The following is a 25,554-nucleotide window of genomic DNA, read 5'->3' as shown; positions in this document are numbered from 1 at the left end:
ATGTGTGATGCTGGAGAACAAACTCTGGTGAGTTTCCTGCAAGACAAGAGACTCATTGCCGACACTATCTCTCTGGCTCCCCATTTTCATATCTTTAGTATTATATATCTAACTTTAATATCACATGTATTTTCTATTTTTTGTTTCTAATGCTCATTTCTAGTACTACTCCAACATTACTTAATCTGTTTTCATTTTTATATTAAAGTAAAATCATAGAAATTCTGATGATCTCTGTAATATTTTGGTACTGAATAAGTACAGGTTTCAAAGTGTTTCTAAGAGATTTTATTTCATTACAGTATCAATTCAACTAGTTACATAGAGCATTTTTCAGCCAAAAAAGGTGGAGGAGACTTGGTGGGAAAAAAGCAAATTACTCATAAGAAGACTGTCTCTTAGATATATAATCTATTTTAGAAACGCGAAGATAAAAATCTGCCATGTATTTTATCAGATTAAAAGAAAAGCAAGCTATTTGAAATAAACATTATTAAAGAGATTTCTTCTTTGAGACACTAACTCACTAAAGAACTGTAGCTGAATAATGCTTTAATGGCTAAAATATTTGACAATGAGACTTCTTTTATCAGCTTTCTCAAAACTTCCTCTAAGTAAGAGACTTTTATTCACAAAAATGTACTTTGGAAAAACTAGTGTGTGGAATTTCATTCTTGAATGAATTGAGTCATTTTCCTCTTCTTGAAAAAAAATTATTTGAAAAGCAGATTCCCTCCTTGGTTGGGTAATGTTATCCATGAGAATGCAGAGCTCTGATGTGAGAGAATGTAGTGTCAGCAGTTTGCAGCATTTACAAAGAGTGACATAATAATAAGTTTTAAGAAGCTGTTAGATATATTTTCATATATACATAACTTATATTATGGTAACTGTAGGATGTAGATTTGTAAAATATGATTATCGAAGTTTGGGAACTTTAGTCAAAAAAGAATAGAAAAATAAAATAAAAATAGGTTGTTTATTAACTGTTAATTTGTAGTACAATAACATCTGGACAAATTGTAAGGTCCAAGCACATACATTATATCTAATCACAAAGTCTGAAAAGAAAACTCAAGAGATGCAAAAGCTTATCTTCAAATAAGATTTCAGGTGTCTATCAATGATCTAATTATCAAATACTAAAACTATTAATTAACAGAAAGTAAAGGAAACGGAGGAATATGTTCAACAGAATTTAACTTACTAAGGGGTAAGGAGTTAAGTGTTCACAACTACCCAAAAAGCAAATAGAGAAATGGGTTTCCAATCTGCTGTTCGATTGGAACACCAGAAGAATATCCTAGGAATGGAAGTAAACAATGGATAAACAGAACCTTGACAAAACTGCAATCTGGGGCCACCGAGTTAGAACAGCAGGTAAGGCGCTTGTCCCACATGCAACCAACCAGGGTTCAATTACCAGCAGCAACAGGAGCCCCATCAGGAGCGATCCCTGATTAATCCCAAGATTAAGCCCTGGCTATCATCCATGTGGCCCAAAACCCCCAAAGAAAGCGGCAATCTTGCCTGGATCCTTTATACAAAGACTGAAAGGACATTCCAAGAAAGAAATTTTTGCATATGGAAAGCCTGTGTTCAATCGCCATAATGAAATGACCCTGAGTTCTGCTGGAAGAAACCCCCAGACTGAGCTAGGAGTACTCCTAGCACCACCAGCTATGGCTAAAATAGACATGGTTGGAGCACATGCTTTATATGCTTGATCCCTGAGTTTGATTCTCTTAACCCATAGCATATCTGGGCATGGTCTTTCCTGGTAGCCCCAGAACTTCTGGGTCTAAGTGGCACTACATGGCTGCTGGAGTTAAACCATCTAGCCTAACTGGTCAAGTACTAACATCTGATCTGGCTGACCCAGTAATATCAGGTGTTGCTCAAGGTGCCCTAAAGCATTGCTTGGGGCTGCCTCTCCAAAAGATAAGTTTAGCAAAGCCACTATATATGTTTTTAACATAGAACTACATGTCTCTATTAACAACAAAACAGAATATAAAATTTTAAGAGATGTCATTTGTAACAGCATCAAAACAAAATGTTTGACCTCATTCTTCACAAATATATAGTGCAAGGGTTTTTTTTGGGCAGATGGGGGGTGAGACTCTATCCTGTTGTGCTATGGACTTACTCCTGGCTTTATGGTCAAGGATCACTCCTTGAGGGGTTTGAAGGAAGAAATGCAATGCCAGGGATTGAACCTAGGTTAGTTATAGGCAGGGCAAGCACCCCAGTTGTACTATCCCCCAGGTGCCGTTTTTTTTGGTGGGGGTGGAGAGTTTGGTGCTGTTGTTTTTATAGTGGGTGTTTTGTTTTGTTTCGACCTTTTCAATTTTCATTTAAGCACTGTGGCTGACAATGTTAAGTATTTCAGGCATACAATGTTCCCAAACCATTCTCACTACCATAGAGTCAGCATCCCTCCACCAATGTCTTGAGGTCCACTCCCATCTCCCACCACCACTGCTTAGCAAACAGAGTTCTACAGGCCAACCCTCAGGAACTATTACTGATTGTTTTTTAATCCCTTCCTATGTTTCTTAATACTCTTCACACGAGAGATCATTTTGAATATGTTCTTTCCCCTCTGACTGACTTCACTTATTATGACATCCTCTAGTTCTATCCCTGTAGTAGCAAATTGCAGAATTTCATCCTTTCTTTTAATAGCTAGATCATATTTAATTTGTATATATACCACAATTTCTTTATCCACCCACCTGTTTGGGGAAATTAAGGCTGTTTCCAGGGGCTAGAGCAATAGCACAGCAGGTAGGGCGTTTGCCTTGCACGCAGCTGACCCGGATTCGATTCCCAGCATCCCATATTGTCCCCTGAGCACTACCAGGGATGACTCCTGAGTACAGAGCCAGGAGTAACCCCTGTACATCACCAGGTGTGATCCAAAAAGCAAAATTAAATAAAAAAGGACTGTTTCCAGATCTTAGCTATTATAGTGTTATGATGAACACAGGAGTGCAAATATCTTTTCAAAACATCATTTTTGGGCTCTTCCGGTGGATGACAGTGATAGGAAGTAAATTCATTGGATCATATAAAAACTCAATTCTTTTGGGGGGGGGGAAGCACTGAGAATTAAGGGGGCTTTCAAGCAGTACTCAGAAGGCCCTTCCTGTGATTAAAGTACTCCGTATTCTGAGCCAAAATGCAGCAGTTCAACATAAGAGCGCAAGGATAAACTTAAAGTTCCAACTCTGCAGTGCCAGGGATTATGTGGCTCTACTCAGGAGATACATGTATTACTAAGATTGAACTGGGGTCAGCCGCAAGCAAAGGATGTGCCTTAACCCTTATACTCTCTATGGCTCCTGGAAGCTCAATTCTTAATTTTTTGACAAGTGCCCATACTGCTTTCATAGAGGTGAACCAATGACATTCCCACCAGTAGTATATAATGATTCTTTCCCCCTGTATTCCCACCAGCACTGGTTATTTCTTTTTTTTTTTTTTTTTGCTTTCTTTTTTGGGTAACACCCAGTGATGCTCAGGGGTTACTCCTGGCTTTGCACTCAGGAATTACTCCTGGCGGTGCTTGGGGGACCATATGGGATGCCGAGGATCGAACCCGGGTTGGCCGCGTGCAAGGCAAACGCCCAACCCGCTGTGCTATCGCTCTGGCCCCAAAGCACTGGTTATTTCTAACTCTTTTGATGTGTGCCAATCTCACTATTTTGATCATTTTTGATCTGCATTTCCCTGAGGATATGTGATAAAGAACTCTTGTTCATATATCTATAGGTCATTTACATGGGATCCCTGAGGGAATGTCTGTTCAGCTTCTCTTTTATTTTTTTGTTGGGGTTATTTTTTTTTTTGTTAGTAAGTTTTGTGAGTGCTTTATAAATTGTGAATATTACCCTTTGGTCAGATGTATGCTGTGCAAATACTTTTCAAATAATCAGAGGTGGTGTTTTTATTTTAGTCAACATTTCTTTTGCCATGTACTAGCTTCCTAATTTGATGCTGTATGCCCACTATCCCTTTTGAAAAATTTTTACTTTGGTTTGCTTGGCCAATTGCACTGAGTCATTAAAAATGCCTCCAGTCAATATGTTGCCTATTTTCCAGGATATTTATAATGGATACTTTTTTTTTTTTAACTTTTTAACGAATCACTGTGAGATAGACCCTTACAAAGCTGTTCAGGATTGGATTTCAGTCGTACAGTATTCCGACACCCATCCCTCCGTATTATGTATGAATACTTTTAATATGGATGGAATTCTTTAATCTATTTTGATTAACTTTTGTATACAGTGTGAGATAGGAATCAGTTCATTTGTGTATGTGTGCGTGTGCGTGTGCGAGTGCATATACCTAACCAATATTCCCAATATTCTTTGCTTAAGAGGCTTTCCTTGCTCCATTACATACACCTATATCCTATATCACCTATATCCAGGATATACCTAGACCCTGTGTCAAAAATTAGCTATCCATATACCTGAAGGTCTACCTCTGGACGGCTAATTCTATTCCACTAGTCTGAGAATCTGCCCTTAATTTCAGTACCAGACAGTTTTAATGACTCTAGCTTTATGGCATAAAGTGTGTGTGTGCGGGGGGGGGGAGGGGGGCCGGGGGGGGTGGAGGAGAAGGAAACGTAAGATGGAGTGGGGGGGTGGACCATCCATTTTCCCCAGGGTTTTTTGGCTACAAGTAAAAGTAGTTTTACTTTTCCATATAAATTTCAACCGCATTAAAAAACTTTGGTACATATACACAATGGAATACTATGCAGTTATTAGAAAAGATGAAATCATGAAATTTGCATATAAGTGGATCAACATGGAGAGTATCATGTTAAGTGAAATGAGTCAAAGAGAGAGGGACAGACATAGAATGACTGCACTCATTTGTGAAATATAAAGTAACAAATAGGAGACTAACACCCAAGGATAATAGAGATAAGGGCCAGGAACATCGCTCCATGGCTCCAGCCTTACATGCTGGGGGGATAGAGAAGGGAACACTAAGTGAATGATCCTTGGAGGGCTAGCTCGGGATGGGAGATGCGCGCTGAAAGTAGATTATAGACTAAACATGATAGCTAGATCATTGTATGACTGAAAAGTAATCATGAAAGTTTGTAAGTCTGTAACTATCTCACGGTGATTCATTAAATACATATAATAAATTTCAACCGCACAAATACTTACCTGGGCCACACCTGGCAGTGCTCAGGGCTTACTCCTGGCAGGGCTCAAGGGTCAGGGATCAAACTAGGGTCAGCTGTGTGCAAGGCAAGCACCCTACCTACTGTACTATCTATCTTACAACAATCTTATTCAAAATAATGTATGTCACCAACTCTTCCAAGTTTAACAGTTTAAAAATCATGGCACATTCCTTGGCATCTGTTTCTGAAATGCATATATTGCCAAATCTAATCTTTTTTTTTTTTTTTTACCTTTTGGGTCACACCCGGCAATGCACAGGGGTCATTCCTGGTTCATGCACTCAGGAATTAATCCTGGCAGTACTCAGGGGACCATATAGGATGCTGGGAATTGAACCCGAGTCGGCTGCGTGCAAGGCAAACGCCCTACCTGCTGTGCTATCACTCCAGCCCCCGCCAGCCCGAAAATCTAATCATTTTAAATATTATCAGTCCCACCTATAAACAAAATTTAGATTCTGACTCCTTGCTACTTTCATTACCAGCACCTTAATGTAAGCCACCATCATTCCACTTGGTTTTTGCAACGCTCTTAACTGACCTAATATCACCCTGACTCTTTTAGAGTTGATTCTGAGTATGTGTCATGCTGATCTTTTTAGTCTAGTCTTTTAAGCTAAGTTTTAAATAATTTAACTTCTCTCCTACAAACTGTCTGATGGCTTCCCATTTTATTCTAAATTAGAGTCAAAGTTCTTAACATTTACCCTCCCCCCTCCATCCCCCAAGCCTCCACCCTACCCCTTTGTGTGGTATATGGTTCTGGGTCACAGCCAGCAGTGCTCAGGAGCTATTCCTAGCTCTCTGCTCTGGAGTGACCCCTGGCAGTGATCAGGGGAACCATAAGTGGAATCGGGGAAAAAACCCGGCTCACAGCCAAAGCAGCTGCATGCAAGGCATTCACCTTACCTCCCATACCATCTCTCCTGCCCAACACCATTAAGTTTTCAATTATGGGTATTTAGGAAGTGGGAGCAATTTTGGTAACAAAGATTGAGACTGGGCAAGGGGCTGGAGAGAAAAGTACAGAAGGCAAGGAGTCTGCTTTGCAAGCACCCAACCCAGGTTTGACTCCTGGTACCACATAAGGTCCCTGAACTCTGCTAGGAGTGATTTCTGGGTGCAGAGCCAGGATTAAGCCCTGAGTACATTGGGTGTGGCCCAGAAACAAAACAGTAAGAACAACAGAAAAACACCCAAACAATGACTGGGAAAATAACTAATAAGTAGTGGGCAAGTGGCCACAGATAACAGACATCCTGCTTCCTAATGACATTTGGAAGCACTAGTGGACATTCATTTAGAACAGATAAAAATAACTTACTCTAAAATGGTGGTCACCAAAACTATGGAGCAGAAATATACAGAATAATACTAAAATAAGAAATTCCTAGCTCTCTGCTAGGAATTTCTAGCAAAGGGCTGGAGCAATTGCACAGCGGGTAGGGTGTTTGCCTTGCACACAGCCGACCCGTGTTCGAATCCCAGCAGGTAATTCCTGAGTGCAAAGCCAGGAGTAACCCCTGTGCATCGCCAGGCGTGACCCAAAAAGCAAAAAAAAAAAAAAAAAAAGAAAGAAATTGAGAGAAAATAACCAGGGGAAACCATATAAATGAAAGGGCAGTAATTAAGCCCCTTAGGGCAATAATCACCCTAAAATGCACAAAACTCACCAAGCAAAAGACAGAATATGGAGCAGGAAATGGCTCAGTGGCTAAAGCACTTGCCTTGAAAATCTGAAACTGTGCTCCGACACACCAGCATATTCTTTGCAGATCACCTTATTAAATGGTTTTTAATTTCTCTTTTTTTTTTGGATCACACTCAGCGATACTCAGGGGTTACTCCTGGCTATGCACTCAGAAATTACTCCCATACTCCCATACTCTCTACTTTGGGGCATTATGGCTTGCAACACAGACACTGAGAAGTCATCATGTTTGTTTTAGTATCTACTTTCGGCACACATCTCCCACCCCAACTGGTTCCTCCAGCCACCATTTTCTTAGTGATCCCTTCTCTATTCCATCTGCCTTCTCCCCTCCACTCATGAAACAAGTCTTCCAGCTTCCTCCTGGCCCTTGTGGGAAGTGGGGGTATACCTGGGATATTGGTGGTGGGGAATGTGCACTGGTGGAGGGATGGGTGTTTGATCATTGTGAGAATGTAACCCAAACATGAAAGCTTTTAACTATCTCACGGTGATTCAATAAAATAAAAAAAAATTAAAAAGAAAAAAGAGAAATTACTCCTGGTGGTGCTCAGGGGACCATAAGGGATGCCAGGGACTGAACTCAGGTCAGCCACGTGCAAAGCAAGCGCCCTACCTACCGTACTACTGCTCTAGTCCCCCGACCTTATTTAATTCAGTTTTATCGTTTAATTCAGTAGTTCTCAAAAATTTTTGTCTCAGAACTTATCAAGGATTGCAAAGAATCTTTTTGTCTGTTATAGCTCTTGATAATTACTATATTAAAAATTAAGGATAAGAATTATTTTAGGCATTTGCCCACATGTCTCCCCGAATGTAGGCTCTGGGGCACATTCTGGGGAAACAGTCTTCGCATCCCTCCTTGGGATGTGTACCTAGCACTTTCCACCCTGGGAAAGCCCATGTTCTCTCTTGAGCACTTATCTCTCTCTTTTCCTCCCTTTAATTTCCGAATAAGCTTATTTTACTTAAAAAAAAAGACTAATTCACTAAAATTATTTATTTCTGGGACACAATACAGCAGTATTCAATTTCTATTCCTACTTGGGTTTTGCTCCTGGCAGGGGGTTGCGGGGACACAGTGCTAGGGATTGAATTAGTCCACAGAGCTATCTCTCTGGTATCATAAATAAATCCTGGGTAGTTTCCCAAGCAGTGCTCAGAGGGCCCAGAGGTCACTCTGGGTGATACTCAATCAACGGAGCCAGATAGTTCAACACTTGGACCTAGTGGTATTTGGGAGTTACCAGGGCCACACCCTGTGCTTGGGGGTCTCCAGGACTATATACAACAGTGTTCAGGGGGTCTAGTGATGCCTGAAATTGAAAGCAGGGCCTTGAACATATAAGGCATATGTTTCTGATCTCTGAGCCCCACCCCCAACTTTTAATAGGGGCCACAAATAAAAATGTTATGTGGTGGGGTCCTGGGGTCACTCTCTGTGATGTGAATCACAGTGAATGCAAAATAGTTAGGTGCTTGGGGGATACCAAAGCTAAGTCCAGCAGTGCTCTGAGATATATGTGGTCCGAGGGATCAAACATAGAGTGTCTCACATGCTTAGCAAGTGCTCTTAACACTTGCGCTCTCTACCTGATCCATATGTCTTTTTAATTAAAAACAACAAAAATAACAACTATATTTCTTCAAGCAGTAATATTTATAAAAAAGAGCATCACTGTTTCTCCCTTTTTTGCAAATCTTTTTTACTATCAGGCCTAATGAAGAAAAATAAATAGTCATATTTATTCTACATTCAATCTGGTGCAATCTGTTGTTTTGATTGAGTTATTTGAATAAAATATGGCTTGCACAGGGATATAGGTGGGGAAAAGAAGAACTTCAGGATCCATGAAAAGGCTTTGGGGATCTCATTTTGAGAATCATTAGGTCAGAGGTGACCTAATTTATCTGGCCTATTGCCCCCTTTCTAGGTAAAGAAATCACTCAGCACCCCCTAAAAACCTACGTTCTTTAAGTGAACAAACACAAAGTGCACAGAAGTCTATTATCATCCTCCAGGACTATCTAGTGCCTCCAGGGAACAGAATCTCCCAATCTGGGAAGCACAGCACTATGTCTCGTTTAGGTCAAACTTTACTTTTGTTTGTTTGGGGTTTTTTTGGCTTTTTGGGTGACACTTGGCAATGCATAGGGGTTACTCCTGGCTCTGCACTCAGGAATTACCCCTGGCGGTGCTCAGGGGACCACATGGGATGCTGGGAATCAAACCCGGGTTGGCCGCGTGCAAGGCAAACACCCTCCGTGCTGTGCTATTGCTCCAGCCCCTCAAACTTTACTTTTAACATTAAAGTTCCTCCTCCAGGGCTGGAGAGACAGCTTAATGTTAAGGCTAAGTACACATTGTGCATGCAAAAGGCCTGGGTTTGAGTGTGGCACCACAAGGTCCACTGAGCACCAAGTCAGGAATAGCCTCTCAGCACAGCAAGGTGTGCCCCCCCACCCCCCAAAGTTCTTTCTCCGTTAGGAGGATGCATCTGTCAAAATATTAGTATAAATTTGTAAGATAATGGGCCGGAGCGATAGCACAGCGGGTAGGGCGTTTGCCTTGCATGCGGCCGACCCGGGTTCGATCCCCGGCATCCCATATGGTCCCTCAAGCACTGCCAGGAGTAATTCCTGAGTGCAAAGTCAGGAGTAACCCCTGAGCATCGCTGGGTGTGACCCAAAAAGAAAAAAAAAAATTTGTAAGATAAGCTCTGAAACCTACTTTAATCAATCATTATTAGTCTAATACTAAATTGTTATACTTAAATAGGCACAGAGTATTTTAAACAAACACAAGAGAGATCAAACTAATTATAGTTTTGTTTGATTACAGTCTACATACAGCATTCCTCTAAGTTGTTCTCTCCTATTCTCTTATGACTTTTATACTGTCTCCAAAAATTAATTTTATTTCTCTTCTCCTCAATATGTCATTATTTCCCATTTCCTTGAGAAAAAGAATTTTCCCCCCTCAGCCGACATGCTCAGGGCTTGCTGGGGACTGAGTGTGGGTTGGCCTGTGTGCAGGGAAAGTATCCTACCTGTGTACTATTGTTCCGACCTCAGAAAATGTTTGCACAATAAAACCCCATCAAACCCAAGTCATCAACAGCACAAATTTAGATGCATTTACACCCTATTTTCCACCTTTGTTACTGTTTAAAGAGCAGTATTCTTCCTCTAGTCTAAAATGAAATCATTTTTTACTTACCTCATTATACAAGTCTTTCTCACCTTTATCTTTTTTTGTCAAATCCAGCAGTGCCCAGGGGGCCATTCCTGGCCTGCTCAGCTAGAGACTGAACTCAAGGCTCTCATATGCAAAGCGGGAGCTTTATTCTTTGAGTCACCCCCCACCCCACCCCCAGCCCTGTCTCCCCCATTTTAAAAACAAAATTCCACATACAAATCAAACCAAAGGCAAATAAATGAGTAAGCCTTGTTATGCAAATCATACAAAATATAACTTTTTATTGCACTTGCAGCTGCATGCAGGGCAAGTGTTGTAATCATTGTATTATCCCTTAAGACCCAAAGGGTTCTTATTTAATTGCCCCAATTAACAAGATTTTCTCATACCAATTTTCTATCAATTCTTTCCACACATGAACTCTTACCTTAACTGGGAAGCTACATTTTCCAGTACGAACCCCTTCTTCATCTGTCTGCCATTGATGTGGACGACTGGCTTCTGGAACATAAACATCTTTCTTTCTTCTAAAACTTTGCCTTAGTTTATTCATTTTAATTTTTTACAACCTGCAGAGTAAAAATGTTATGCAAAAGAAGTTTATTGCCTTATCACACATTAAAACTTAGTATTAGCAAACTATTAAAAAACTAAGATGATCCAAACTAAAAGATTTTGGTTTATGGGGAAACAACCCTCAATTACTCCTAGAATAATTAGAAGTTCTCAAAAACAAACAAAAAAACCCCTTATTTTTAAAAGACATCTAAGATACTATATTCTGTAAAGCAACAATAACCTCTACTACTAGGTCTGAAGAGATAGTATTTCTGTGTGTGTGTGTGTGTGTGTGTGTGTGTGTGTGTGTGTGAGAGAGAGAGAGAGAGAGAGAGAGAGAGAGAGAGAGAGAGAGAGAGAGAGAGACCGAGGGAGGGAGAAAAGCAAGGTAGTTTTTATTGAACAAAACTTGCTTAGAACAAAAACACTTGCTTAGATGTGAAGGAGAGAATGAGAAGAAATTTGTTCAGCAGAGAACATAGGCTGCTCTAGACTGGTAATAAGCAAGCAAAGAAAAACAGAGACAAGGAGGCCCGTGTTTAAGGGAGAACATGGGCTTGAAGAGAAAGCCTATTCTAAGAACTTCTAAGCACTTCAGTTATGATAATCCAATGAGTATCCTAAGTTGCTTGACTTTTCTAAATCCATTCCATCTCTTAAAAATGAAATTTTTACTTATAAGTTAAATTATAATTTCTGAAAACTTTACAGTTAATACCAAAAATTTAATATGAAACACGAACATTTGGGACTTAGAGACTAAAAAAAGCAAGGAATACAATCACCTATTAATAAAAGATGTTTTAGAAAAAAATTAAGTTTTCTTAAAATAGATTTATGAAAATTCAATGAGGATTCAATTCTGAAGGCTCTTACAAAATGTATATCAAATGTACCTGCATGTGTAATCATGAGCAAAAGAGAAAAGTGATAGCTTTTAATAACAATGGTCAAGGTTTCATTATTAAATATACATTAACGTAGGTATTAAAGTAGATTCTAGTTTTGTTACTAAAAAGACACCTATAATTTCCAGAGGTACAGCAGAAATCACAAAACTACAGTGAAGGGAGGAGATCTAACCCAGAGTAATAGGACATTCAAGATTCAACGAACAATGACCAAGTATTCCTTTAAGGAGCAAATTTCAAAATCTGAAACTAATGCATCCAGTTTCTTTTAAGCAGCATGCTTATCCTTTCCCCGATGGATTTAAGCACCTCAACCATTCCTTTTTGGAGGGAGGGGGGTTCCGGAGGAAACACACTCAGTGATGCTCAGGGGTTACTCCTGGCTCTGCACCAAGGAATCACTCCTAGAGGTGCCCAGGGGACTACATAGGATGTTGGTTGGGGATTAAGTCTGGATCAGCCAGGTACAAGGCAAGTGCTTTACCTGCTGTACCTCTGGTCCCACTGCCTCAATCATTCTAAAAATGATCTTAACTTGAGAAAATGATGTGACAAGGCTATATAAAGGGAACATCCTCTCTGTCAGAACTGTTACATAGCAAAAGATTGAACATTAATTTCCACATGACACCAATGAAAGGCTTTAAAATTAAAGTTTGCATTCTGAGGATAATCATTTTTTATTTTAAGATGCATAGTGCCACAGCAGAACTATTACTAAATTATCTAATTTACAGAGACAAGTCAATCTTTCACACATCTTCTTAAAAGGTAAAAATTCAGACAAATGAATGGCAATGTAAAAATTCATTTAAAGTATTTCTCAAATGTATATTTTAGAGTTTACAAAATGTTATATAATTGGAGGACTTGAAAAGCAGGACGTCATTCCTGTTTTAAAGTAGATCACTGATTTCTAACCACCCTATTTGAGTGTCTATTTTATTTTATTTTATTTTTTTTGGGGGGTCACACCTGGCGATGCACAGGGGTTACTCCTGGCTCTGCACTCAGGAATTACTCCTGGCGGTGCTCAGGGGACCATATGGGACGTTGGGAATCGAACCTGGGTCAGCCACGTACAAGGTAAACACCCTACTATCACTTCAGCCCCCAAGTGTCTATTTTAAAAGAGATTTCTAAAACAGAATCCTATGGCTTTCCTTGATATACTCTTTTTTTTTTTTAAACATAACAGTCAAAATATAGGCACAGGGGTTGGGTAGAGCACCTATAGTATGAAGCCATTAGTTTATGTTTAGGAGCTATGTTCTGAGTAAAATATCTAGCTCTAGAATTATATGCATGTTCCTACTATGGAAAGCAAAAAGATACTGTACAGCGAAACTGAGTAGAACACCAGAAAGCATCTAAGACAAAATTTAATTAGATTTTAAACTTTTAGGGCCAGAAAGATGGTATAGGGTTTAAGGCACTTCCTTGCATGCAGCCAATCCAGGTTCAGTCCCACCACTGCATATAATCCTGCACAATACCAGGAGTGAGCCCTGACCACTCCCCACCAATAAATGTAATTTTTTAAACTCTCAATTTTATCTGATTGTTCTCTAAACAATATAGTTGAGTGCAAAAACACTCAATTTCACTGTATGTACCATACTTTTACTCCATAATTCTACAGAAAAAACTATAAGGAATTAAAACTACATTAATGTACATTTGCACTCCGTCTTAAAAAAAGTCCAGGGGCTGGAGTAATAGCACAGCGGGTAGGGCGTTTGCCTTGCACATGGCCAACCCAGGTTCAATTCCGAGCATCCCATATGGTCCCCCGAGCACCACCAGGAGTAATTCCTGAGTGCAGAGCCAGGAGTAACCCCTGAGCATCACCGGGTGTGACCCAAAAAGCAAAAAAAAAAAAAATACCAAAAACAAAACAAAACAAAAGTCCATCTATGAAAATCTAAGCTAAAAGTTCCATATTAAATTATTTTATTAAAAGAAAATAATGAACTACAGCATCAAATGTTCCTTTGGGGGAAAAGACCACCATCTGGCTCTATGCTCAAGGATCATTCCAGGTGAAGCTTGGTGAACTATATGTGGTGCTACGGATCCAACCAGGGTTGAGATGCATAAAAGATAAGCAAGCATCTATCCCCTGTACTACTTCTCCAACCCAAGTCTTTCATTTATGAACTGCTTCTTTTATTTTTAATTTTTCTTTGGATATGAAACTTGCATTCAAGATGTACAGTGCTTTTAAAATGCTTTCAAAAGTTTAGGTCAGAGAGATAGCATGTGGCTGATAAAGGTTGATCCCCAATACCACACAATTCCCCCAGCACTGCCAGAAAGAACTCTGAGCTGAATGGGGAGTAGTTCCTGAGCATCACCCAAACCACCTTCTCTCCCCAAAACATGAAAAGAGAAAAAAAAAAGAAGGGAGTTCTGAACTCTCAGCATGCCTAAGGAACTTGGAAGTAAGGCATTAACCAATAAATTCTAAGAATTCTGGATTACATTCATGGCATAATTTCCCAAGGAGAAAACAATTTATAACCGTTGTCACAGTCTTGGTGTTCACATAGGCAGTAAGTCAAATAAATAGCAACAAAACACAGCATCACCAACAGTCCAATAACTGTCAGTCCAGTGTTTAACTTAAGGGATTAAGAAAATCTATTTTAGGGGCTGGAGCGATAGCACAGCAAGTAGGGCGTTTGCCTTGCACGCGGCCAATGGGGTTCGATTCCCAGCATCTCATATGGTCTCCTGAGTACCACCAGGAGTAATTCCTGAGTGCAGAGCCAGGAGTAACCTCTGTGCATCACTGGGTGTGACCCAAGAAGCAATAAATAAATAAATAAATAAATAAATAAATAAATAAATAAATAAATAAATAAATAAAATGAATAAATAAATAAATGAAATAAAGATCTATTTTAAAGGTTCATAGTTTGAGACGAGAGATATAGCTAAATGAGCTGGGGCACATGCTTTGCACGCAGGAGGCCCAGGTTCATGCCTAGCATGTGGCCCCCTGAGCAATCTAAGGAGTGACCTACAAACAACAGACCAAGAAGCCCAGAGCACCATTGGCTGTGGCCTAAAAGCCAACAAGAGTAAGTGCATAGTTTTTGTAATGAATTAATTTACATACAGATTCATGAAAATAGAATGAAAGGGCTGGTTTTAAAACCAAATTCTTGGGCCAGAAATACAAGTACAGGTGGTGGGGCTTTTGCTTGCATGTGACCAACCAGCATCCAATCTCTGGCACTAAATATGGTCCCCCTTGACCTAGTAGGAGTGATTCCAGAGCATAGATCCAGGAGTTAGCCCTGAGCACTGTTTGGTATGTTTCATTCTTCCTCCCCCAAAACAAAACCAAACCTCTAATTCCCAAAGAAAATACTTTTTCAGTTCCTGTGTAAATCTATGTATCAGTGAATTTGAAAACTGTTTACATTTCAGTTCAATATTTATTCACATTTGATTTTATTAATATGATATCTATATTAGGGTACCCTGAATACTGTATTGCCCTATTTCAGAAATGTACCATCCACTGCATTTTCAAAGAAAAAATTTTAAGAACAGACCATTTCAATTTTTGAAGGTAAAACTAAAAATCATTTTGATTTATCAGCTGTCAGAACAGAGGTTTAAAAACAAAACAAATTAAGGGTTAGCAGTTCTAAAGATTGGTATTTGAGAAGAGAACATGTTCACTATTAAATGTCAAAACTCTGTCACATACTACTCATTCCTGATTACCATTTAAACCAGATGTTTTTAACCATGGCATCTTGTATCTCCTCAGACTCAGCAGTACCAAAGGTCATCTACAAATCTAAATGTGTATGGATCTCTGTGTACTTTCTGGAGCCAGATTCCTAAACAATTTTTAGAATCTCAGAGGATTTTCTATCAATTTTCTTTTCTTTTCTCTTCTTTGAGGTGAGGGTGAGGTGTGGCCTATTTACACAACAATATGCAAAAGTAACCTCCAGGTTGGAAAAGTCCTTTTTTCATGGTGCTAAGACATCAAATCCAGGGCCTCACATACTCAACAGCTGAACCATATCCCTGGTCCCCTAACAAGAAATTGTACCTTTCATTTGATCACTTGCCTTTCAACTGAGAAAACAATTGGTGAGCTGAATTCATCACTCAGCAATATTTCACTTTTAAGGCATGTTAAGACTTAATAAAAATACATATACCCATCAATCCTAAAGGGACAATATGCAAATGCATACACTAACTTCAATAGGACAGTATTCCTGAAGAATTAAACCACTACTTATAGAACAAAATTAATTTAGACTGATTTAGCAAGGAACATCTTGATGAAAAAGGGCAGAACTGCTGAGAATGCTAGCCTACTTTTCACGCTGACTTTCCTCTTCTAAGCATCTGTCAAGTGTGGGATGAAAAAAAAGGTGCCGAAATCTGGAGAGGCAAGCTAGAATAAAAACATTATTTGGTTCCAAAGATTTAAAGGAGAGTGAAAGAGAAACAGAAATGCCACTGGAAAAATTATAGAAATAAAGTTAAAAACAACTCTGCTTCCTTAACTGACAAATAACTTTGTTTCTGATTTTTTTAACTCCTTCTCTAAAGTGATTCTTTTCCTTAAAACCTTCTCCCCTTACTTCATCATAAGCATGAAGTTTATAAGATATATCTTAAATCTATTCACTGCTCTTCATATCCACCATCAAAAACATCTTCCAGAAAAACTGTCTCTTACCAAACTGGTATAAGCTACCAAGTTTCTTCCACTGTCTCCTTCTGATCAACTATGTACATAGAGTAGCCAGTGTAATCTTTAAAAATGTAAAATGGATCAAGAAACAGTTTACCAGTTCTTAATTTTCTAATGCATATTCAAATCAGCATCCAGGGATTCAGTCTGACATAATAATTCACAATGCCTAAGAAGTAGTAATTAAAACTGCCAAGAGTATCATAAATGTTCATAAATGGTAGCAAATCAAGGTAGAGTTCCTCCCTGCTTTTTGTTTTGTTTTTTTTCCTTGGTATTACACTTAATTATTTCTGTCTCCAGAAATACTGTATATATTTGGGGACAGCATTCGTATCCTCATTGTTTTTTGATCAAAGAGGTATTTTTTTATTTGTTTGTTTGGGGGCCACATCTGCTGATGCTCAGGGCTTATTCCTGGCTCTACACTCAGCGATCACTTCTGGCAGGATGGGGGAGCATACATGGTGCTGACGGTTTGAAAGGTTGGCTGTGTGCAAGGCAAGCACCATACCTGCTGCACTATTACTCCAGCCCAGTCAAATGAGTTCTTAATCCACATTTGAACTGCCTGCTTCTTAATTTGACATGAATATCCCAACTAAATATATACCTTTCAATAACTGCAAGCTTTTTCTCTCTTTGATACATGGTTTTTTCTACCTGATGCTTCTCTCTCATATCTTTTAAGTACTTCAGTTTCCAACATACATTAGATACCATGCTAAGTGATTTCTCACCAATAAGGTCTTCCTTCTAAATACCATTTCCTATCATTCTTTAAAGAAAAAAAAGAGGGGGGCTCACAGCTAGCTGTGCTGGGGTGGTACACCATGGCAGAGCACAGGAACACCCAGCAGTGTTGGGAATCCAACTCAGCCTCGTCCACACTCTGTAAATCTTTAACACTATCCTTTTCATCTCTGGGACTGTGCTTTATACTTGTGACTACTTTTGGGTGACGCTCTTTCTTGAACATTCAAATGACTAAGCATCCATCCAACAAATTAATTTGCTAAGTATATACTTATTTAAAGCCTTAAATTTGAATTCTATTCTACCCAAAATTAACTTAATTGAAGTATTAATCTCCTCTCATAAAGAAGCTAAAAAGAAGGGGGGGGGCAGTACTAAGGGCCAGAGAGAGAAGCCAGTGGGCACTGCCAGAAGTGATCCCTAAGCACAGAGCCGAAAGCAAGCCCTGGTAATAGCCAAAACAGGTGTGGCCCAAAAACAGGAAAGTAAAATTAGTTGCTAACAAAAGTATATCACAGCCTGTGTTATGATTTAATATAATTACACATGTCCCATATCTATTAAATAAAACCCTGCATCCAACAGAGTTGGTGTTGGAAGAAGGTAAAAGACCACTTCTTTTCTTAACATCTTAAACAATACAGCATAGGACAGAAAAGACAAAATGCAGGCATTTCAAGCAAGGAGTAGGGCAGAATGAAGAGTTATGGTAGTTAGATAAAAATGTCAAAGCTAAGACACCAACAACAGCAAAATGTTCCACTAAGAAAATAATACTGTCAAATTGATAATAATAGTTCTTTAACTGTAAAATACCATTAAAATAGTTAAGATGCATTCTAATATAAATGCCTTCCAGCTTCAGATGTTAAAAGTGTGAGGAAAAGAGAAAAAGGGAGGAGAATAGAAGGAAAAACTGGGAAGAAGGGGTAGGAGTAAGAAAAGACAATAGAAAAAAATTCTTTTTATTATCAACACAAAATTAATCTTCCAGAAACTTATTCAAGGATATATAATATTGGTTATTTAAAATCTGTGGAAGAAAGAGCCACTGAAAAAGTGGCCTCAAAGCAATCTTTGATTTCTTTTTTTTTTTTAAATTTATTTACTTTTTAATTAGTGAGTCACAGTGAGGGTACAGTTACAGATTCACACATTTTCGTGCTTGTTTTTCCCTCATGCAATGTTTAAGAGCCGATCCCTCCACCAGTGTCCATTCTCCACCCATGAACCCAGTATCCACCCCCCACCCCACCCCGCCTCTGTAGCGGGGCATTCCAATTTGATATCTCTCTTTCCTTTTGGGTGTTGTGGTTCCAAATAAGGGTATTGAGTGGTCATCTTGTTCAGTCCACATGATCATATCAATAGATGCAGAGAAAGCATTTGACAAGATCCAACATTCGTTCATGATAAAAACTCTCACCAAAATGGGTTTTGGAGGAACTTTCCTCAAGATAGTCAAAGCCATCTACCACGAACCTATAGCAAGCATTATCATCAATGGGGAAAAACAAAGGGCCTTTCCTCTAAGATCGGGGACAAGACAAGGATGCCCACTCTCACTACTTCTCTTTAATATAGTACTGGTAGTACTAGCAATAGCCATTAGGCAAGAAAAAGATATTAAGGGGATTCAGGTAGGAAAGGAAGAAATCAAGCTCTCACTATTCGCAGATGATATGATACTATATCTAGAGAAGCCTAAAAGCTCTAGTAAGAAATTGACATGTACAGTAAAGTCGCAGGCTATAAAATCAATACCCAAAAATCCATGGCCTTCCTATATGCAAACAATGAGACAGAGGAAAGGGACATGAAAAAAGCAATCCCGTTCACAATCATGTCCCAGGAAATCAAATACCTTGGAATCGCTTAATTAAAGAAGGAAAGGACCTCTATAAAGAAAACTATAAAACACTACTCCATGAAATAAAAGAGGACATGAGGAAATGGAAACATATCCCCTGCTCATGGATAGGGAGAATCAACATTGTCAAAATGGCAATACTCCCAAAAGCATTATACAGATTTAACGCGATCCCTATAAGGATACCCATGACATTCTTCAAAGAAACGGATCAAGCAATCCTGAAATTCATATAGAACAATAAATGCCCATGGACAGCTAAAACAATTCTTGGGGAAAAGATGATGGGAGGCATCACCCTCCCCAACCTTAAACTTTACTACAAAGTGGTAACAATTAAAACAGCATGGTACTGGAACAAAGGCAGAGCCGCAGACCAATGGAACAGAGCGGAATATCCCTACACACAACCCCAAATGTATGATCATCTAATCTTTGATAAGGGGGCAAGAAATGTGAAGTGGAGCAAGGAAAGTCTCTTCAACAAATGGTGCTGGCATAACTGGACAACATGCAAAAGAATGGACTTAGACCTTGACCTGACACCATGCACAAAACACAATCCATAAGGTACATCAAAGACAAGGTCGGCAAAACCCTTCACGATATTGAAGCTAAAGGTATCTTCAAAGACGACAAGGAACTAAGCAAGCAAGTAGAAACAGAGATAAACAAATGGGACTATATTAAACTAAAAAGCTTCTGCACAGCCAAAGACACAGTGACCAGAATTCAAAGGCAATCTACAGAATGGGAAAGGATATTCACCCAATACCCATCCGATAAAGGGTTGATATCAAGGGTATATAAAGCACTGGTTGAACTCTACAAGAAGAAAACATCCAACCCTATCAGAAAATGGGCCGAAGAAATGAACAGAAACTTTTCCAAGGAAGAGATACGAATGGCCAAAAGGCACATGAAAAAATGCTTTTCAGCTTTTTTATTTTCTGCATCACTAATCATCAGGGAGATGCAAATCAAAACAACCATGAGATACCACCTCACACCACAGAGAATGGCACACATCCAAAAGAACAAAAGCAATCGCTGTTGGAGAGGATGTGGAGAGAAGGGGACCCTTCTCCACTGCTGGTGGGAATGCCGACTGGTCTAGCCCCTTTGGAAAACAATATGGACGACTCTCATATTGTTAGAAACTGTCATAAATTAGAAACTGAGCTTCCATTTGATCCAGCAATACCACTTCTGGGAATATATCCTGGAGAAACAAAAAAGTATAGTCGAAATGACATCTGCACTTAAATGTTCATCGCAGCACTGTTTACAATAGCCAGAATCTGGAAAAAACCCAAGTGCCTGAGAACAGATGACTGGTTAAAGAAACTTTGGTACATCTATACAATGGAATACTGTGCAGCAGTTAGGAAGGATGAAGTCATGAACTTTGCATATAAGTGAATCAACATGGAAAGTATCATGCTAGATGAAATGAGCCAGAAAGAGAGGAATAGACATAGAAAGATTGCACTCATCTGTGGAATATAGAACAACGGAGTAGGAGACTAATACACAAGAATAGTAGTATATAATATCAGGAGGTTGGCTCCATAGCTTGGAAGCTGGCCTCACACGCTGGGGGAAAGTCATCCCAGATAGAGAGGGGAACACCAAGTAATATGTGATTGAAGATCCTGCTCGGGAAGGGAGATGCGTGCTGAAAGTGACTAGAGACTGAACAGGATGACCACTCAATACTCTTATTTGATTTCTTATTATCTCCATCTTGGTCTACAGTTTTATTTTTAGCTTTTCTAAATTACTTTGTTTTGGGGCTGTAGCGACAGTACAGTGGGTAGGGGGTTTGCCTTGCATGCGGCCAACCGGGTTTGATTCCCAGCATCCCATATGGTCCCCCGAGCACCGCCAGGAGTTAGCCCTGAGCATCAATGGGTGTGACTCAAAAAGAAAAAAAAATTACTTAGTTTTGTATACAACACATGGTCCAGTCTTTTTTTTTTAATTTATAATCCAAAAAAAATCTTGATTTTTTTCAAAAGGCAAAAGCTATAATTTCATTTTTAAAATATAAAAGACAGAGCTGGAGCAACAGCACAGCGGGTAGGGCGTTTGCCTTGCACATGGCCAACCCTGGTTCAATTCCCAGCATCCTGGTTCAATTCCCAGCATCCATATGGTCCCCTGAGTCAGGAGTAACCTCTGTGCATCGCCAAATGTGACCCAAAAAGCAAAAAATTTAAAAATTTATAAAAATGAAATATAAAAGGCAAAACTTTCTGAATCCATATATATCAGAAATCTTTACTGACTTATGAATCATTGGTCATATCTCCAAAAGCCTAAGGAATATTAAAATAGCAAATCAAAACACTTTAAACAGGGTGTAGTGCTGCCAGCAGGTCAAACTGTACTTGTGGCACGGTGAGTGCATCAGCAGTGATGGTGTTTTCAGCTTCCTGATACCCAAAAATTGCCGCTGTGCCTCTGGTCAGATTCCAACAACTTGGGATCAAGTCTCCCAAGAAATTAAATGGCCAAAGGTTAGGTATGTCAGAGCCGCAACGACAAACCACTTCTGACTCATTTATACAAGCTAATTTATCGGCTTTGCTTCTGAGATCCATAAAATCTCAAAAGAGATCAAAAGTCATAGTTAATCTCGAACCTATACACAGCTGAACAGACCAGGGTAAACTGGAGGAGGATGGGTCAGCCTTGTGCCCGCCCAAACAGACCTTCTGGCAGCACTTGTTCCCGTGATCCTAAATTGTTGCTATGCCCCCAGCCGGACTCCACAGTCTCAAGATGGAGCTCACCAAGATATAATCTGTTGAAAATTTGGGTATGCAGGTTTTGTGAATGAAATCTCCAGGCTTTCTCGGGGTCAGGATGGACTACCTCTACCCATTACCTGTACTCCTGGAAGCACCATTAGTCACTCCCACAAACCAACTCCAGCACCACTACATAAGCTCTGTTACCAGCCTTGCTTCAGAGACCCATAAATAAATCTCAAAAGAGATCAAAAGCCTCAGTTCCAGAAGTTTCAGCAGTCATGTCCCACACCCCAAAACTGCCACCCAGTTTGAAAAGTTACTCCAGCCTCATCTTCCCAATTAAAAAACTGAATGCCCTGAAAAAATAAGACCTCTAAGTACCTGTATTGCAAACCAGAATGCAACAAAAGAAGAGAGAGAAAAAAAAGAAAAGTTCCTGCCATAGAGGCAGGCGGGGTGGGGGGGGGGAAGGGGAGAGGGAATAGAGGGGTGTTGGGGGATGGTGGGAGAGAATCAGGGGACATTGGTCATGGGAAATGTACACTGGTGAAGGGATGGGTGTTGGATCATTGTGTGACTGAAACTCAATCATGAACAGTTTTGTAACACTCTATCTCACAAATATTCAATTGAAAAATACCACTTTAAATATGTAATACTGAGAACTGTTTCAAGACTCTTATTTGCTGGTTTTGGGGACACACTTGTGAGGCTTCAGGGTTACTCCTGGCAGTGCACAGGGAACCACATGGGATCCCAGGGATCAAGCCTGAGTCAGCTGCATTCAAGGCAAGCGCCCTACCCGCTGTATTATCTCTCCAGCCTTCTATTCAAGACTACTTACTAACGTATTGCTTTAAATGATTATTATATTAAAAGATGGGGCTAATAACCCCATCTTTTATCTATCTAAAGTTATCTATCTAAAACAATGTATCCCAAAGTGGGTAATACTGATCCATAGGTGGGGGCACTAGAATCATCCTGAAAGATGGTAATATCCTTAGGTGCAACTGAGGGCACTTTGTTTGCTTAAAGAGGGTAGATTTCCAAGGATGCACTGAGTAATGCTGTTTCTGAAATGAAGGAAACAGGCCAAATAACTTTGGGAACCTCTGGTAGAAAGGAATGGGGGGAGGGGGTGCAAGGAAAATAAGACACCACTTTAACACATAAGTAAGCTAAATTATTCACCCAACTCTCTCTTTGAAAATCACTAAAAGCGATAGGTTACCGGTCTGGGGCACATGCTTCGCAAGCACAGAACCAGAGTTCAACCCCTGGCACCACATTGCCCCTGGAATACCATAAGGAGGCCCCTGAGCACCACCAGATGTGCCCTGGTGACCCCTAGCACCACAGGGCCTGAGCAGCTCTGCATCCATGGGCCCTAGCACTGAACAACCTGAACTAGTTAACTGGGAATTCCAGGAGTGAACATGCATAGTAGACACCTCCCCCACCCACAAATTTTAATTTCCAGGCCCAAGAACATGGTTCAATGGCATGAGGTCACAAATACGACCCCTGGCACTGCTCCATATGTCAAGTGGCACTGTCTGTGACCCCTGGATCACAACAAAAAGATGCAGTTCCTGAATATGAGCACTACAACCAAGTGTGCAATCCACAGTGAGCAATGCAACCCAAGTGAGTATGAACCCAAACCAAGTGTATGACTTCATTTCAACACTACTGTGTGTGACTTCTGGTAACAACAGACAGAAAAAAAAAAGGAAAAAAATTACTTAAATGTTAAAAGCATTAAGGAACTGACAAGATGGCAAAGGAATAACCAAGTCAAAATTAATGCCACAACTGGACAAACACCAGGAGTGACCCCTGCACTCCCGGTGTTTCAAAACAACTAATAAAAATTCTAACAGCTGATGCTAGAAGGAGAGAAACTACACAGAAGGAGAAAAATACACAAAATATTAGGAATAAAATACGTATAGATAAGAGAAACATAAAGGATAACAAAATAATACTTTAAATAACTTTATATAAAATACTTAAAAACTGGGCCAGAGCAACAGTGAGCAGGTAGTCTTGCACCAGGTTCCATCCCCAGCACTCCATATGATCCCCCAATTCCACCAGGAGTGGTATTTGAGCGCATAGCCAGGAGTAAGGCCTGGGCGTGGTTTTGGCCCCAAATCCAAAAATACGAAAGTTTGAAAACTTCAAAACAGAATCCAGAAAGATAGTACAGAAGTTAAGGCACTTGCCTTGTACACAGCCAATCCCAGTTTAATCATCAGCACTGAATATGGTTCCCTAATCACTGAGCCAGGCAGAAATATATCCTGAGCACAGCTGAGTGTGGCCCAAAACACACATGTGAAAGAAAAACTATTGTTGTCAGTTGGTTAAGTTTGTGTGAGTGAAGATTTAGTACAGAACATATGATGAGTACATGCCTGAGTTTTAGTTAAATATACTGTGACTCCATGGTTTCAAAGGTCCATGAGTATATTCATCACAATATTAATTCTGACAACTGCTTCTAAAAATGAAGAATTGTTGCCAACATTTTATCTGACCCATTTAAGATTTTAATTCTCCATGATTACCCAAGACTTTGCCAAAATAACCTCTTTAACAGCCACTAAAACATGACATCTTCTGTATACAAATTGCATTTGTAAGAGGAAAACAGATGAAACAAATCCCTAGTACAAAAAATTACATTTAGGTTCACAGGATGTCCCTAGAACTTTATGAGGCTTTTTTACACATAGTATCTGTGTACATGTGAGACTTGAAAGCAGCTGCCCACTTAGAATAGATTTGAATTTGACCAAATTTTAATTTTCTTTATGACTAATTTATTAAAATTTATGTATGCATGTTAAATCATCTAATCTTTGTAACAACCCTATCTGGTGGACAATATACCAACATTTTACATATAAGAAAACTGAGGTACAAAAAAGCAAAACTTTCCCAATGTCACACAAGTAGAGAATCTAGGATTCACTCTAGCAGTTTGTCTCCTGATATCAAACTTTCAATGTTAAACTCTTTCACAATATTTAAGATATTTACAATTACTATGGACAAAAATATTCACTATTAAAAAACTGTAAGAATGAGACAACATTTAAGCAATTAATAGCCATATAATTTATTATAGGTTGATACTACACAGCTATTTCAAAGTTTCATGGCCATGATGAAGAGTTTTGAAGTTGGACAGACCTGGCTCAGAATCTTGGTTGTGCCCTTTACAAGCTGTGTGACTTTGGACAAATTTCGTAACTTCAACAAGCCTCAGTTTCCTCATCTGTAAAATGAGAATAATAAACATCTCACAAAGTTGTCAGTAACATAGGATTTATTCCAAACAAAACACACATACACAAAGAAGAGAAGGCGGTTCTTAACTTCCCTCAGAAAACAGGCTTTTATTTTAGTATCATAAAGATGATCACTCAGTCACTACAGCAACTATAAGATCTCATCACTAATGTAGAATCACATTCTCAAATACTCTGTTTAGGACCACAACCAATGGTGCTCAGCATCTATTCCTGGCTCACTGTTTTGGGGTCACTACTGGTGGTGCTTGGAGAAATCATATGTGGTAATGGGGACTGACCCCAGGCCATCTGCATGCAAAGCATGTGCTGCAACCTACTGAGCTATCTCTCCAATCCTGTCTCCTCAAATGTATAACAAATGATTCCCCTAGAAACTCAAATGGCTATGGGTAAATTACTGGATATCTGAAATATAAAATACTATGTATACATAAGGAGACAGGCAGATAAGATACTATTGAGAACAATCCCCATTCTGTAAATATATTTTAAAAGACTAGAAGTATTCCAG

At 39.4% G+C, this 25,554-nt stretch overlaps 1 protein-coding gene across 7 annotated transcripts in view; it reads right to left on the bottom strand.

Moving 5' to 3' along the window:
* Positions 1-25,554, bottom strand: part of NUMB (NUMB endocytic adaptor protein) — a 147,248-nt gene that overhangs the window by 48,519 nt on the left and 73,175 nt on the right. For 6 of the 7 annotated variants that reach the window (XM_004612293.2, XM_055130737.1, XM_055130739.1 and 3 more), the window contains exon 3: positions 10,556-10,697. In XM_004612293.2, coding sequence (XP_004612350.1) covers positions 10,556-10,681 — 126 coding nt within the window. In that variant the 5' untranslated portion in view covers positions 10,682-10,697. Of the gene's footprint in view, positions 1-10,555; positions 10,698-24,921; positions 25,007-25,554 lie in introns of all 7 variants that reach the window. The other variant, XM_055130736.1, reaches the window with a different exon arrangement.

Source organism: Sorex araneus, chromosome 3, assembly GCF_027595985.1.
Source record: "Sorex araneus isolate mSorAra2 chromosome 3, mSorAra2.pri, whole genome shotgun sequence".
Classification (NCBI taxonomy): domain Eukaryota; kingdom Metazoa; phylum Chordata; class Mammalia; order Eulipotyphla; family Soricidae; genus Sorex; species Sorex araneus.
The sequence above is the reverse complement of the archived record's forward strand: the minus strand, read 5'-3'. Positions and strand labels throughout refer to the sequence as shown.